Source organism: Lycium ferocissimum, chromosome 6 (genome assembly GCF_029784015.1).
Source record: "Lycium ferocissimum isolate CSIRO_LF1 chromosome 6, AGI_CSIRO_Lferr_CH_V1, whole genome shotgun sequence".
NCBI classification, from domain to species: domain Eukaryota; kingdom Viridiplantae; phylum Streptophyta; class Magnoliopsida; order Solanales; family Solanaceae; genus Lycium; species Lycium ferocissimum.
Genome location: NC_081347.1, coordinates 49494976 through 49507776, shown reverse-complemented (window position 1 = coordinate 49507776; position 12801 = coordinate 49494976). Strand labels below are relative to the sequence as shown.

Sequence of the window (12801 nt, the reverse complement as noted above, 5' to 3'; positions counted from 1 at the left end):
AATGGAGAGAAGGAAAATGGAGAGGAGCCCAATCTGATTTTGCGAGACCGCAATTGTAGACCAGTTGTCGGAATTGCAAAAGTCACCTGTAGTATAAAAGACTTATTTTCGAAAAATTTGACATTTTAACACTATTTTTGGACGAACTAAGCTACAAGTTGAAGGAATCTCGACTTGGATTAATCACCTAGCTTCAAGGTAATGATTCTACACTTACCCATGGTGATAGTATACGTTTTTATTCAAGACATGGACATCTAAATCATGAAATTGAATGTAGAATTGACAACATGTGGGCGGCAAGGAATGAAAAAAATAGTCAATAAGTACTATCGAGTAAAATAGTAATAGCAATAGGATTAATAATAGTGATGTAGTAATAATAATATTCATACTAAAATGAATAGTCCGCATTTGTTCTTTAGGACAAGAAAACACGAGAGAATCATTTACAGCAAAAGCCTATACAGGAAGATGGCAGAACATCCATGAGCAACAAATAATGAATAAGAAAATCACTTGAAGATGTAAGAATTTGTTCTCTTCTTGAAACATCATGCTTTCTTTTATGCCTTGAATAATTTGGCATCAAGAAAATGTAATGCAAGAGTTATACAAGGCCAGCAAGTAGCTATATATGTGGCAGGCACCAAGATCAAACCATGTATGTCATTCCCACTTGGATAATATTCATGTGAGGAACGCGCATTGTTGCAGCACCTCCTCTACAATTCTTCCTCATGAATGCATAGAAGTAATTTATGCTCAATTTCTTGACGAACCAAGAGTTTTTCTTCGCCCTCACGTCCCCGTGTCCAAGCAAGTACGTAAATCCAGATTCTGTGGCTTCTCGGAGAGCAGATAGCTCGTATTCCAGACTAGGATCTTCGTCAACTGACATAACACTAGCTGGCAATGCCATATTTGCTTCCGATGTTGATGCCCCTGGAGTTTCCAATCTTTGATCAAGCATTAATGGAATCTTAAGCTCGTCCATCCCATCACCATCTTGTATTTCGTACTCATCCCTTGACTTCACGGAAATGCTATCGAGATCTGGTTGGTTTATGTTGCTTTCCAAAGCAAGTTCAAGGGCCTCCTTTCTTAGAAACTTCTCAAGGCTATCCACTAAAAGTTGCTCAAATGCATGATGGTCCTCTTTTCTAACATCTTTATAACCGTATCTAGCTACACAACGGAACATATGATAGTCTTTCGGACCAACCCTACGAAACAAGAACCTTTCTTCCTGAGGAACAACAGGTACTGGCACATATTTGATGCAGACAAAGACTATGACAGAGTGAATAGCTGGAAGATCCAACAAAAACTGTGCAAAAATAGAGGGAATGCCTTGAACTAGCTCATTGTATAGCAAACCGATCCCTGGTACTCTCACTGTCCCAAGGGAAGAGCCAAGCTCATGCATGAAATCCAGTGAAATCTTCTGCTTGACCTCACTTTGGTACTTTAAGACACTCCCATAGTTCCAAATATACATCACACAGAGGAAAAAAGAGGCAAAAGCAAGCGGAAGCCAACCACCCTCCAAGATCTTGGATAGAACAGCGGACATATAAATGAGCTCAATTGATCCAAATATAAGTGGAAACAAGAGAGCCAGAAACAAATTTGTTTGCCATATCAGAAGCATTACGACTGTCACCAAAGTCGTGCTAACCATCATGACACCAACTTCAGCTATGCCTGCAATAGAGAAGGATAGTTTCATATAGAATATATGCTCAAGGCTATCTAGTAATGATTGAAATGTATTTTCATTCTATCAATAACTTGAATTTATAATTTAATCGAAAATGAGCTAGCACTCTAATGTCGAGGAGCAAGAAGCCCTAGAACTTTTTTCTTTTCCTTCTTCCATCTCTCTTTTCTTGTGTGACTTAACTCCAAAATATGCTCCTAATAATATATTGGTATAGCTGGAGCTGCTTGAAGAAGTGAATGGAATTGAAAGGGGGAACAAACAGCGCAGATTCAAGCAAGTACTCCTATCAGTTTCATTTTGTATGCTAGTGTTTGACTAGAAACGCAATCAAGAAAGAAAAAAAGGATTTTTTACACATAAGTTATAGTACCAAAACTAACCTTAGAATTTGGTGGTCTTCAACATGTCATGTCACTTCCTAGGAGAGCATGACATACTAGAGGGCAAACTTGGAATATTAAGATTAAAGCGTTCCCAAATATAGAATATATCAGTCTTTCTAAAATGGACAAAAAGGAAAAGAGTGACATATAGAATGGGAAGGATGGAGTATTATTAACTAGACGCAGAAAAATCTTTTTTTTGTTCTAAAAAAATCCAGAGTTGCTAAAGTGAGGTACCAACCATATGCATTGGCTATGTCCGTCGTGCTCTTGAAGGCAGCAACCACAAGCATGCACATTATCATCAAAAACCAATTAATGACAGGAATGTAAATTTGACCCATGTGCCTCTTTGAGGTGTGAATAATCTTCAATCTAGGGAAACATCCAAGAGCCATAGCTTGCTTAACACATGAAAATGAAGCAGATATCATGGCCTGGCTTGCAATAATAGCAGCAATAGTTGCTATCCCAAAAACTGGCCAAAAGAGACTTTCTGTTGTTGACAGAAACTACAAAAGTGTCAAAGGAGTACCTAATACTAAAAACTATTCAACATTTGACTCTCAAGAAAAAGGAAGCAGCAAAGAGAATATCTACAAGTTGCCTCTTAGCAATAATACCTGGGACAGAATCATAAAATACTCTGGCAGTTGAATTTGGGTGTTTCATAACATAAGCAGCTTGACCGAAGTAGGCCAAAAAAAGGCAGGGGAAAACAACGCTTGTGAAAGCAATCTGCAGCAGTCAACTTACATCAGAATGTAAGCAAATGCTGCAGATATCATAATTAAGGTAGGCGGTTGAAACTTTACGTCAGGGCAGAAAAGAAGAAGAAAGGAACCTGTATAGACTTCACAGAGAAATGACCTAAATCAGCAAACATTGCTTCCGCTCCTGCAACCATTCATTACATTCCATATCAACTCAACAACAATTGGAAAGACAAATAATGTGTTCTCTAAAACTAAATGTTTTCCCAATGTAACACTTATTTCTACACAAACATTGATATCTCTAATCAAAATTAAAAGATTCCTTGGAAAAATAACTAGGTTCTGTCTAGTTTCAAACTTGCGCTTTGAGAATCTGATGTCCTAACACTAGCCCATGGGAACATCAAACAGCATTTATCATATCTCTGGTTTTCCAGATGAACGCACATATACATGAATCATAAGCGCAAAAATACATTGCAATTAAGTTGAAATGTCAAGATCATCATACGTCCCATTAAACACACCATAATAGTAGTAAAGAAGACAGCCAAATATATGTGCATATAAAGTGAAAACTCAGATATCTTCATAAACCAAACTATTTACGAGTATTAGACCATACAATGGGAGAAAAGAACGCCACGTACCTGTGATGCATAAAACACAGCCACCAAGTGCTGACCATCCATTGGTTGAGTTCTTCTTGAAGAACAGATAGATATAAGCTGGATTTAAAGCCCTTAAGACAGTTACATCATACTTCAGCAGGTTATAAATTCCAATAGAACCCAGACTGAAGAACCACAAAGCAAGGGCAGGAGCAAATGTAAAACCCACTTTGCTTGACCCATATTTCTGTATACTGAACAATGCGCCAAGGATGATAATTGAAGTGATAACAAGAGCATCTGCAACCAACATTTATAGCGTGATTTATGCAAGTCACCTTAACATTGGCATAGCCAGTACAGTTACCAATTTCAAAAAAAAAACATTGGCGTAGCCAGAAATTTTGCTAAGGGTGTTCAAACTTTGAAAAAGCAAATACACAGTAAAATTTAGCTAATTATAGAAACATTTTTAATAGAGATAACAATTATATAAATCAAGACTAACACAAAGAAGTCAACAAAAGAAATCCTATTAGTGAAAGCATAACTTCAAATTTTGTCATGCCACTAAGATGAAAGGTGGTGATTTTCTATATCGCGTGGGACTTTAGCTTCCCCACGGTACAACTAATAGCTAGAAGAGGCATGCTATTTGAAACGACTGATATCTTTGTATTGCTCTCTTGGATCCAGAATTAATATTACAGATCCTTAGGATTGGTATATTCCTTTCCATCCTGTAGTTTCCCTGAATCAAGCCGAGTATCATAACTCTTTCTACCCATCCTGCATATTGTCTCTTTTGTTCTATGCTGAAATGAACCTTAAACTGTCGATTGATAGTAGATTTGTAGTATCGGCCAGTACAACTAATAGCTAGAAAAGGCATGCTATTTGGAACCAATTTAGCATTTCCAATAGAGCATAAGTTTTGCAGTTTAATTCTGAGAAGTAACTAGTAGCAGCAATTACAAAGAAAACAAGAAAACTCACTTGTGCCAAATCCCGGGATTCTACCTTGCAGCCCACTCATAGCCGACATAACTGCAACAAATGAGGATCATTAAAAGACTGGATCGGGTAACAAAGAATACTTTTATTTTAGAGAACCAATGTGGTGCCAGATAACTAAAAAGCATAGACATAATCCTACTTCAGGGGAACTAGAAAGAACAAATGATGAATAATTGCAGAACCCGTAGTTCTAGATGATTTTGATGCTTTTGTCATATTAGCTAGCCTTTGCTTGTTCCTTACTATTTGACTGTTTTTTATTGAGGACCTCAGTTTTTTACATCATCCTCTAGTCCATTTCAATATGTACATATGTACACAAAAGTTTAAAGAATCTAAAACAAAATTGTCCATCTTATGCCAGTAAGAGTGGACCAAAAAGTACAGTAAAAATCAGCCTTTGGTAGATATTCTCCTTCACCTTTGAGCTAACTGAAAACCAACAGTGATAAGCATTTGTAATGAGAATGCAGAAGATAAAAAATGTTCACTCAACCATGGTTTTTGGCCACTTATTGAGATTTTAGCAGAGTTGCTTCTGCACCTATCGATGACAACCAAAAATTGAAAAGAAAAAAAAAATAGAATACCTGATATTGCTGGGGTCAAGATACCATCACCTATAATCATTGATGTTCCCATCAGAACCAACAACAAGAGAAGAGTTTTCAGAGAAGATTTACGTTCCAAAACCTCCTTTATATTTATAGCCCTTTCCAGTTCTGGAGTGGGTAACCTGAGTTTAAAACTTGATATGTATTCATCAGCTGGCTGTCGATTAGGAAGAAGGTTGACATTTGCATACCTGCAGATCAATGAATACAGTGCAAACGTTCCTCCTGCCATTAAAAATTTTTCACTTGTTAAGGAAACCATCATTTCCGGACAAAAAGACCCTTGTAGGAATTAACCATACCTTCTCCACTGTCATTGGCCTTGAGCACTATAAACACATATTTCATTAATGGAATGAGAGCAACTGTGTATAACACAATGGACAATGCCCCTAAGACATCAACTTCTGATGTGATGGGAACTTTGCTGAAAATATCCGTGAAAACATATAAAGGGCTTGTTCCCATGTCACCATATACCACACCAAGCGTTTGAAATGCTAGAGCAAGTGTACTCAAAAGAGAAACATCCTGTTTGAAAGAGACATAAATTAGTAAAATAAGATATGAAGCTAGGCCATTGTACAAACTCTATTCCCAATTAATAACAAAAGCATTTGCATCATTGTGATTAATATTGTTAACATAAGAACCTTTTCATGATGCAGAACAAAAAGAGAAAAGGAAATAAGCTTTTGTCAATTATCAAAGTTCGACCTTGGGTCTACTACATCCACGCCTTATATAGGGACCAAAAACTCGGAAAACTACTCCACAAATTTCCAGAAATTATAGTCAAGTCAATAAGGATTGCCTTGGGCAAAAAGGAGGAAGAGGGAGGGATAAAGTTTTCTTGGCCTCTAAAAGTTGGTCCCAAACTTTATGTTCTCAATACTCTCACTTTTTGTCATGCTTTTGGTTTGTTTCCTTTTAATTAATGCACATAAATTGCATATAACTCCTACAGTGAGCTATACATCTTATGGTAACTCATATTGAGCTATACATCTTATGGTAACTCATATTGAGCTATACATCTTATGGTAACTCGAAAAAGGAGAAGAATTGCAGTAAGTTGACAGTCAGTGTAAAACCAGTCAATTTCTAAGAATCGCAAGAATAACATATAGCAGCTTGCTTTTGTATTGAAAAACTTAGAACAGATCCCAGAGATTTAATCCTATATTTGAAGTCAGTATTCATCCATTATGACAACTTCACTTGTTTTCCCATAAAGCATAAACTTATCCTATCCCGGATGATATTGGTCCCAAAGTCCTCTAAGACGACGACAACAACAACAACAACAACAACACCAACAACATACCAGTGTAATCCCACAAGTGGGGTCTGGGGAGGGGAGGATGTACGCAGACCTTACCCCGACCTTGTGGGGGTAGAGAGGCTGTTTCCAGTAGACCGAAAGAAGTAAAATCAAAGCAGGATTAACCGAAGTGCTTTAAGAAAGAAGCTTATTTGTTCATATTTCTTAATGACCAATAAACAATTGAAAAGTTCACTGCACTTAAGACCAGATAGCTTGCATCGTCCATTATGAAAGCTTCACTTCTTTTCCGATAAAGCCTAAACTTTAGCATAAACTTATCCAATCCCAAATGATATTGGTCCCACAGTACTCTAAGAAAGAAGCTTATTTGTTCATACTTCTTAATGACCAATAAACAATTAAGAAGCAAGATGAATACACAGAAGTGCATATAACTCCCGCTGTGAGCTTCACATCTTATGTGAACTCATATTATCATACCTAAACTCGATAAAGGATAAGAACTGCAGTACGTTGAAGTCAGTGTAAAACTAGTCAATTTCTAATGAATCAGAATAACATATAGCAGCTAGCTGTTTGGATCGACAAACTTAAACGAATCTCAGACATTTCATGGGTTGATATCTGAGATGGTCACTCAACTAAAAGTAATTATTATCTTAGAAAGTCACCCTCCTTCTTGATTCCAATTTCCTTCAACAAAAGTGACTTTCTGAGATATAATAACATCTGAAAACTCAACTCAACATTTCATCCTAACTTTTAAGTCAATATCACTGCACTTCAGCCCAGATAGCTTATAGAAGCTTCCCTTTTTTCCCATAAAGCATAAACTTATCCAATTGGTACCACAGTGCTCTAAGAAAGAAGTTTATTTGTTTATACTTCATAATGACCAATAATTCAATAAACAACTGAAAAGCAAGATGAATACACAAACAGAAAAAAAAACTCAAAAAGGTACCCTTTTTTGACCTTTTTATGGTGGTTGGCATGGGCAAGAGAGATCTGCATAGCTTCAACATCAAAAGAATCAATTCTTTTAGGCTTCTTAACAAGTCTTCTTCTAACAGATCCATAACCTTCTCTAACAATTTCTTCATCACCAAAAAGTGACCATGGTGGTGCTTCTGATGAGTCCACTTCACTACCATCAACCCATCTTGTTGAACCTCCACTTCCACCAGTTGTACACCTCTTCAACAACCCCACCGTACTACTACTCTCTTCTATCTCTTCTTTCCTCATTTTTCAAGAATGACTAAAATGAATGAACCAGATTTGTTACTCTAAAACTTATATATACCAATATAACTGGTGGTCAATAATGCAGTTTTGTCAGTACAGTATGATTGGTTTTTATCTTATGAAATTATATGCTTAGGTAAATTACGATATCCTTTTCAATCATTTACTGACAAATCAAGAATCTTGAAAAGGCGGCTCTTTTTTTATTTTTTTTTTCCTTGTTGAATTTCCTTCATTACAGTTACGAAGCATCACATGGGAATATTATATCTCGTTTTTCCAAGATCCAATAATGGGACTTTAGGATATTTGTAGTAAGCAATATAAGTAACTTTTTCATGGAAAAAAGTGACAGAACAAACAAATTCATCGAACAACGTTGACATTTTCTTCAGCGTGATTTTATTGGTTTTAATTTTGGTAGGTAATGGTACTAGTAGTAATAAATTACTCATTAATTAGTGACAACTTGTTTGTTGTAGCCATGTAGCTAATTAATAAATGATTAAATAATAGGGAAAAGGAATCCAAAAATACTCACCTACTTTGGAAAAAAAGGTTAAAAATATCACTCTTTTGAAGCTTATTTGGGTCAAAAATACCCCTCCACATCTTTTAAAGTTTTAATATCTTTTTCACTCTTGTGAATTATCCTCAAAATAGCTGAAATCTTTTTAAACCCGTCATCATTTAAATCCGACCCAACTAAATAATAACCCGCATCCCACTTATTCTCCCAATACGTAGGTTTGAAGTTTGAGGAATTGATGGAATAACGGGATCTTATGGGTTATGATTTAGTTGGGTGATTTCAAAATGATGGAATGGTTTAAAAAATAATTCCGAGGATTTTGGAGGACAATTTCCTAAATATTTGAAAACTTTGAGAGCGGGAGGGTATTTTGACAAAACAAGTTCAAGAGACATTTTAAATTTTTCCAAAGTAATGATTTTTAATTTTTTCCTAAATAATATCATGTGATATATGGGTAGCTTTCTTGAGATAAGAAATGGATTTTTTTTTTGGTACGAATAACAAATGAATTATGGTTACAGTATAACTATCAAAAAGTATGAGGCAGAGGCATACATCACGTGATGCGCATTTTAATAATGTTTAGTACGCATACGTCATGTGATGCGCTTTTTAATAATATAATAGTTAGGTGCATCACATTTTAATAATATACTAGATGATGAAAGCCCGTGTCAATACAAAAAATAATATCACACTTTTTTTTAGTCTGTCTAAAAAAGAATGATATATTTTTTATGTTTAGAAATCGTTTTAAACTTGAAACTTAAAAACCTAAGCTGGTAAATGATTTAAATCGCATGAAATGTCTATGTTTGTTTTTAGGCGGAAGTTTGAAAAGATCTTTCCTTTCTTTTAAACTTAGGTACACAATAGTCAAACTATGTCATAAATTAGGAACGGAGAGAGTACCTTTTAGTAATATAATTATGAAATTTTTATTATAGAAAGTATTATAAATTAATTTAATTGAAAATATCAATAAATTATTTTACTTAGTCCGCTTCTCCAATATATGACTTTCCTAGTTTACTTCTCCAATTGAAAGATTTAAAATACACCTTCTCCTACCAGGGTTTAGGTGCATCATCTCTTTCTACTCAACAAATACTTGCATGTGTCGACGCATTTCTTTTAAATTTTTAAGTATAGACCAACTTCATCATTTTAAGAAAATATATGTATACGTTTAACGTAGTTTATATTTAAATATTCATATTTATTCCTCATTATTTGTGTGAGACATATGTGTCCAAACTTATGCCTCTTCTACCCAAAGGTATAAATTTTAAATCTTTTGGTTTTATGACTTCTTTGGCGGTTTTTGTGTTCAATTTAAATCGTTATTTCTTTTTTCCTGAATTTCTCTTCTTTAAATTTTCTCTAAGTGTACCTTTACAATTTTCTGAACTTATTACCATTATTTAAATGTCTTATTTATTTTCTTTTGTTGCAATTGTCTTCTACTTCTTCACGTGGATCCCACCTTAATTTTTTTTTTTTTGCAATTGTCTCCTACTTCTTCACGTGGACCCCACCTTAAATTTTTTTTATTTCTACTATTATAGAAGAGTGAGCCCCACCTTTTTAAAAAAAAAAAAAATACTATTCTAGAAGAGTGGGTGGACAACGATCCAACCCACTCTTCTAATATAGTAGAAATACTCCCTATTGTCTTACATTTACTTGACACAAAATTTAAGAAAAAAAAAAAAAGGAAGACTTTTGAAATGTGTGATTCAAAACAAGCCTTAGATATTTATTAGGATGTAAATCATCTCATAAAGTTAAATTGTTTCTAAATATAAAAATGTATCAATCTTTTTGGAATAAACTAATAAGGAAAGTTAGACAATTTTTTTGGGACTGGGGAGTACTACTTTGGTTTAGACATATGTTAACCCTTCAAACACACACCGAAATTCCTTTGACACACTCTAATTTTATGGGATAAATTTTACACACCAAATCTTTCTCTAATCGAGCCTAGCATACACCAATTTAATTTCGTGGTACTTTCATATTTTACACATAAATAAATTGAGCAAACATTTAAGTAATTTGTGTTTTAGGCCTTATTTTTGCACCATATGTCAAATTTTATTTTAGTTATATTTTTGAAAAATCCATCATCTTCTTCCCTTTTAGAAAGTCACCGTTGGTCGTATCACCACAATATCACCCCCACCTTTTTTCTTCATTTCATAATCTACTCTCCGTTCAATTATTAACCTTTATTTTCTTTTAAGTACCACTAGTATACGTACCCGCGCGATGCGCAGATTGTTTTAAACAAAAAAGAGCGGAGAGAGATAATAGAAACGAATATATATGAACCATGTGTGACATACTGCAGAAATTTTATACTCTCATTTTTACGGATCGATCTTATTTCAAATGATGGTTAGCTAATTTTTCATGAATAAAATAATATAAAGGTCTTGTAAGAAATAAATATATTGAATTATCCATCGCTAAAGTTGCCAAAGTTGCACCATATTTGATCTTTAAATTCCTTTGACAAATAGTAGTTGAAACGGAGATTGTAAGTTTAGCAACGAAAAATTACATCAAAATTGTATTTTAAGTAATCAAGACCTTCTCCTCTTAGTTTGTTCAACTCAAAAATTGACGCTTCTTGGGCGGTAGTAGAAGGTGATACCCTTCCTACATACATCTCTCATATTCCCGAAAAATTTTCGGAAGGTTATGATTCTTGTAGTCATCACACACACATACATACACAAAAAAAGAACATCGTGACAACTCTCTTGAAACCAATGCAACACGTAAAGGAAACATGATAACAAATTAAAATTGACAACTTCTTGTCAAATCCATTACCAAATCTGTTTGCCTCTTTCAAGACTTAAATCGAGGCACAACATGCTTCTTTGTAAAAACAAGCAGTTGGAGGAAAACATTAAACTTTTTTAATTAGCGCTTATGTTCTTCATGATCCATCTTATTATTTTTCGAGTTTTCTCATATAGTCTTGGAGTTGACCTCACGTGCTGTGAGAAGTTGTGAGCATCAAAAGATAAAGGTGGATTCATATGTAAAGTACTCAAAGTGGGGAACTTTTTAACTCCCCATGCCTTCATTTAATTTAGAGAGATTATGCCAATAGAACTCATAAATTTTGAAGTTTTCACCTCTAATATTCCACTTCATGCGAGAGTCATCAGCATTTATGCTATTTCATCCGTGTTCAATAAAATTTCATCTAAATTATAGCCTCGTCGTTTTGAAGAAAAAAAGGAGTGAAAGTCTAAAGTTTTGCCCCGATGCAATAAGGGGTGCACAAGCGCTCCTTTTTTACATTTACGTCCATAGACGACAAGATGCTTCATGGTGCCTTACGAACAACGTTTCGTCTTTAGGCTTGTATAGGACCTATGGCAATTACATCAAATATACTTAGATGCCTTAAAAATGATACTCTCGATTCCACATATTAAAGTGAAGAGCAAGGTCCACTTATAACTTACAAAGGAAAATATTGTTCTTCCACGTAGTTTCTTTATTATAAAAACTACGAAAAGAAACATAAGAAAATAAACAAATCTCAAGCAAAAAGGTTTAACAAATATAAAGATTTCTTCACCCAGATCAAGAATTTTGGATTACGTAGCGCAATGCACTATCTCGCATTCAAGAAGACCAAGTTGTTAAAATGTACTATAATATGAATTCTATACGATGAAAAATATAATGCAAATTAAGGTAAACATGACATGATTTAGCCATAGCTAATTAATATTTGCGGGTAAACATGACATGATTTAGCCTAATGATCTTTCAGATCACCCAAGATCCAGATCATGAATAACAATTAGCAAATTAAATACATAAATAATAACAAAAACAACAACTACGGCCATTGTCACTACTAAAGCATAGAAGAAAAAAAATACCAGTAAGAGTCTCAGAAAAGCAATGTTATACCCCGTATTTTTCGCGTTCGGATAATTTGAGATAATTATGACAAATTAAGGACAAGATTATAATTAAACCTTGTTTGGTACATAAGTTAGTTATGAAAATTTTGGATATGGAAATATGAGGAAAGGCTAGGGAGTAAAAAGGGAAATTCACAAAGTAGCTCAAGGAAATATTGTGAAAGGCCAAGAGCAAAAATTGGAATTGGCAAATTATTTGTTCATGAAAAAAAAAAAAAAAAAAAGAAGAAAAAAAAATATAAGAGGCATGTGCCATGCACATGGGTGTGTGCCATGCACATGACCCTTTAATATCATGGCACATGGATGAAAAGAATTCATCATATTGCCATTTGGAAGAGCTCAAGAACATGAGAGAAAGAACAAAGAAAAATATGAAGGAGAAAAAAAAAATGGCCATTTCGGCCAAGGAGGAAAAAATACCCCCTTGAAATCTCGTCCCAAAATTATTTTCATTGCATTGTATTAAACTAATTCAAGGGTCCTCTACAGCGTGGTGTATGTTTCGGAAGATGGGTCGTTTCGTCGTTTTCACAACCTTAGCCAAGTGTGAATTTGAAGGAAAAAGGTAAGATTTAATCCCTTTTTATATGTTATGAAGGATTCATTTATGTTGTAATATGTAGAAATGAAGATCCAAAAAAGAAGGGCAGGGCCGGGTTTGACGAAAAAGGGGGAGGGAAAATCATGATTCAATTATT

At 34.5% G+C, this 12801-nt stretch overlaps 1 protein-coding gene across 1 annotated transcript; it reads right to left on the bottom strand.

The window, feature by feature from the left end:
- Nucleotides 1-339: 339 nt before the first annotated feature.
- LOC132059759 (putative potassium transporter 12) lies at nt 340-8013 on the bottom strand. Its single transcript, XM_059452531.1, has 9 exons — nt 7331-8013; nt 5370-5598; nt 5044-5292; nt 4433-4483; nt 3476-3736; nt 2954-3006; nt 2733-2847; nt 2351-2605; nt 340-1707 (listed from the first exon to the last, which is right to left on the bottom strand). The coding sequence occupies exons 1-9, from the start codon at nt 7601-7603 to the stop codon at nt 656-658; spliced, it is 2538 nt and encodes an 845-aa protein (XP_059308514.1). The 5' UTR covers nt 7604-8013; the 3' UTR covers nt 340-655.
- Nucleotides 8014-12801: the final 4788 nt, after the last annotated feature.

Coding starts and splice junctions, on each gene's coding strand:
- LOC132059759 (XM_059452531.1), bottom strand. CDS start 7,603: ATGAGGAAAGAAGAGATAGAAGAGAGTAGTAGTACGGTGGGGTTGTTG. Junction 5,599..7,330: donor ATGCCAACCACCATAAAAAG/GTCAAAAAAGGG, acceptor TCTTTCAAACAG/GATGTTTCTCTTTTGAGTAC. Junction 3,007..3,475: donor CTGTGTTTTATGCATCACAG/GTACGTGGCGTT, acceptor GAATGGTTGCAG/GAGCGGAAGCAATGTTTGCT.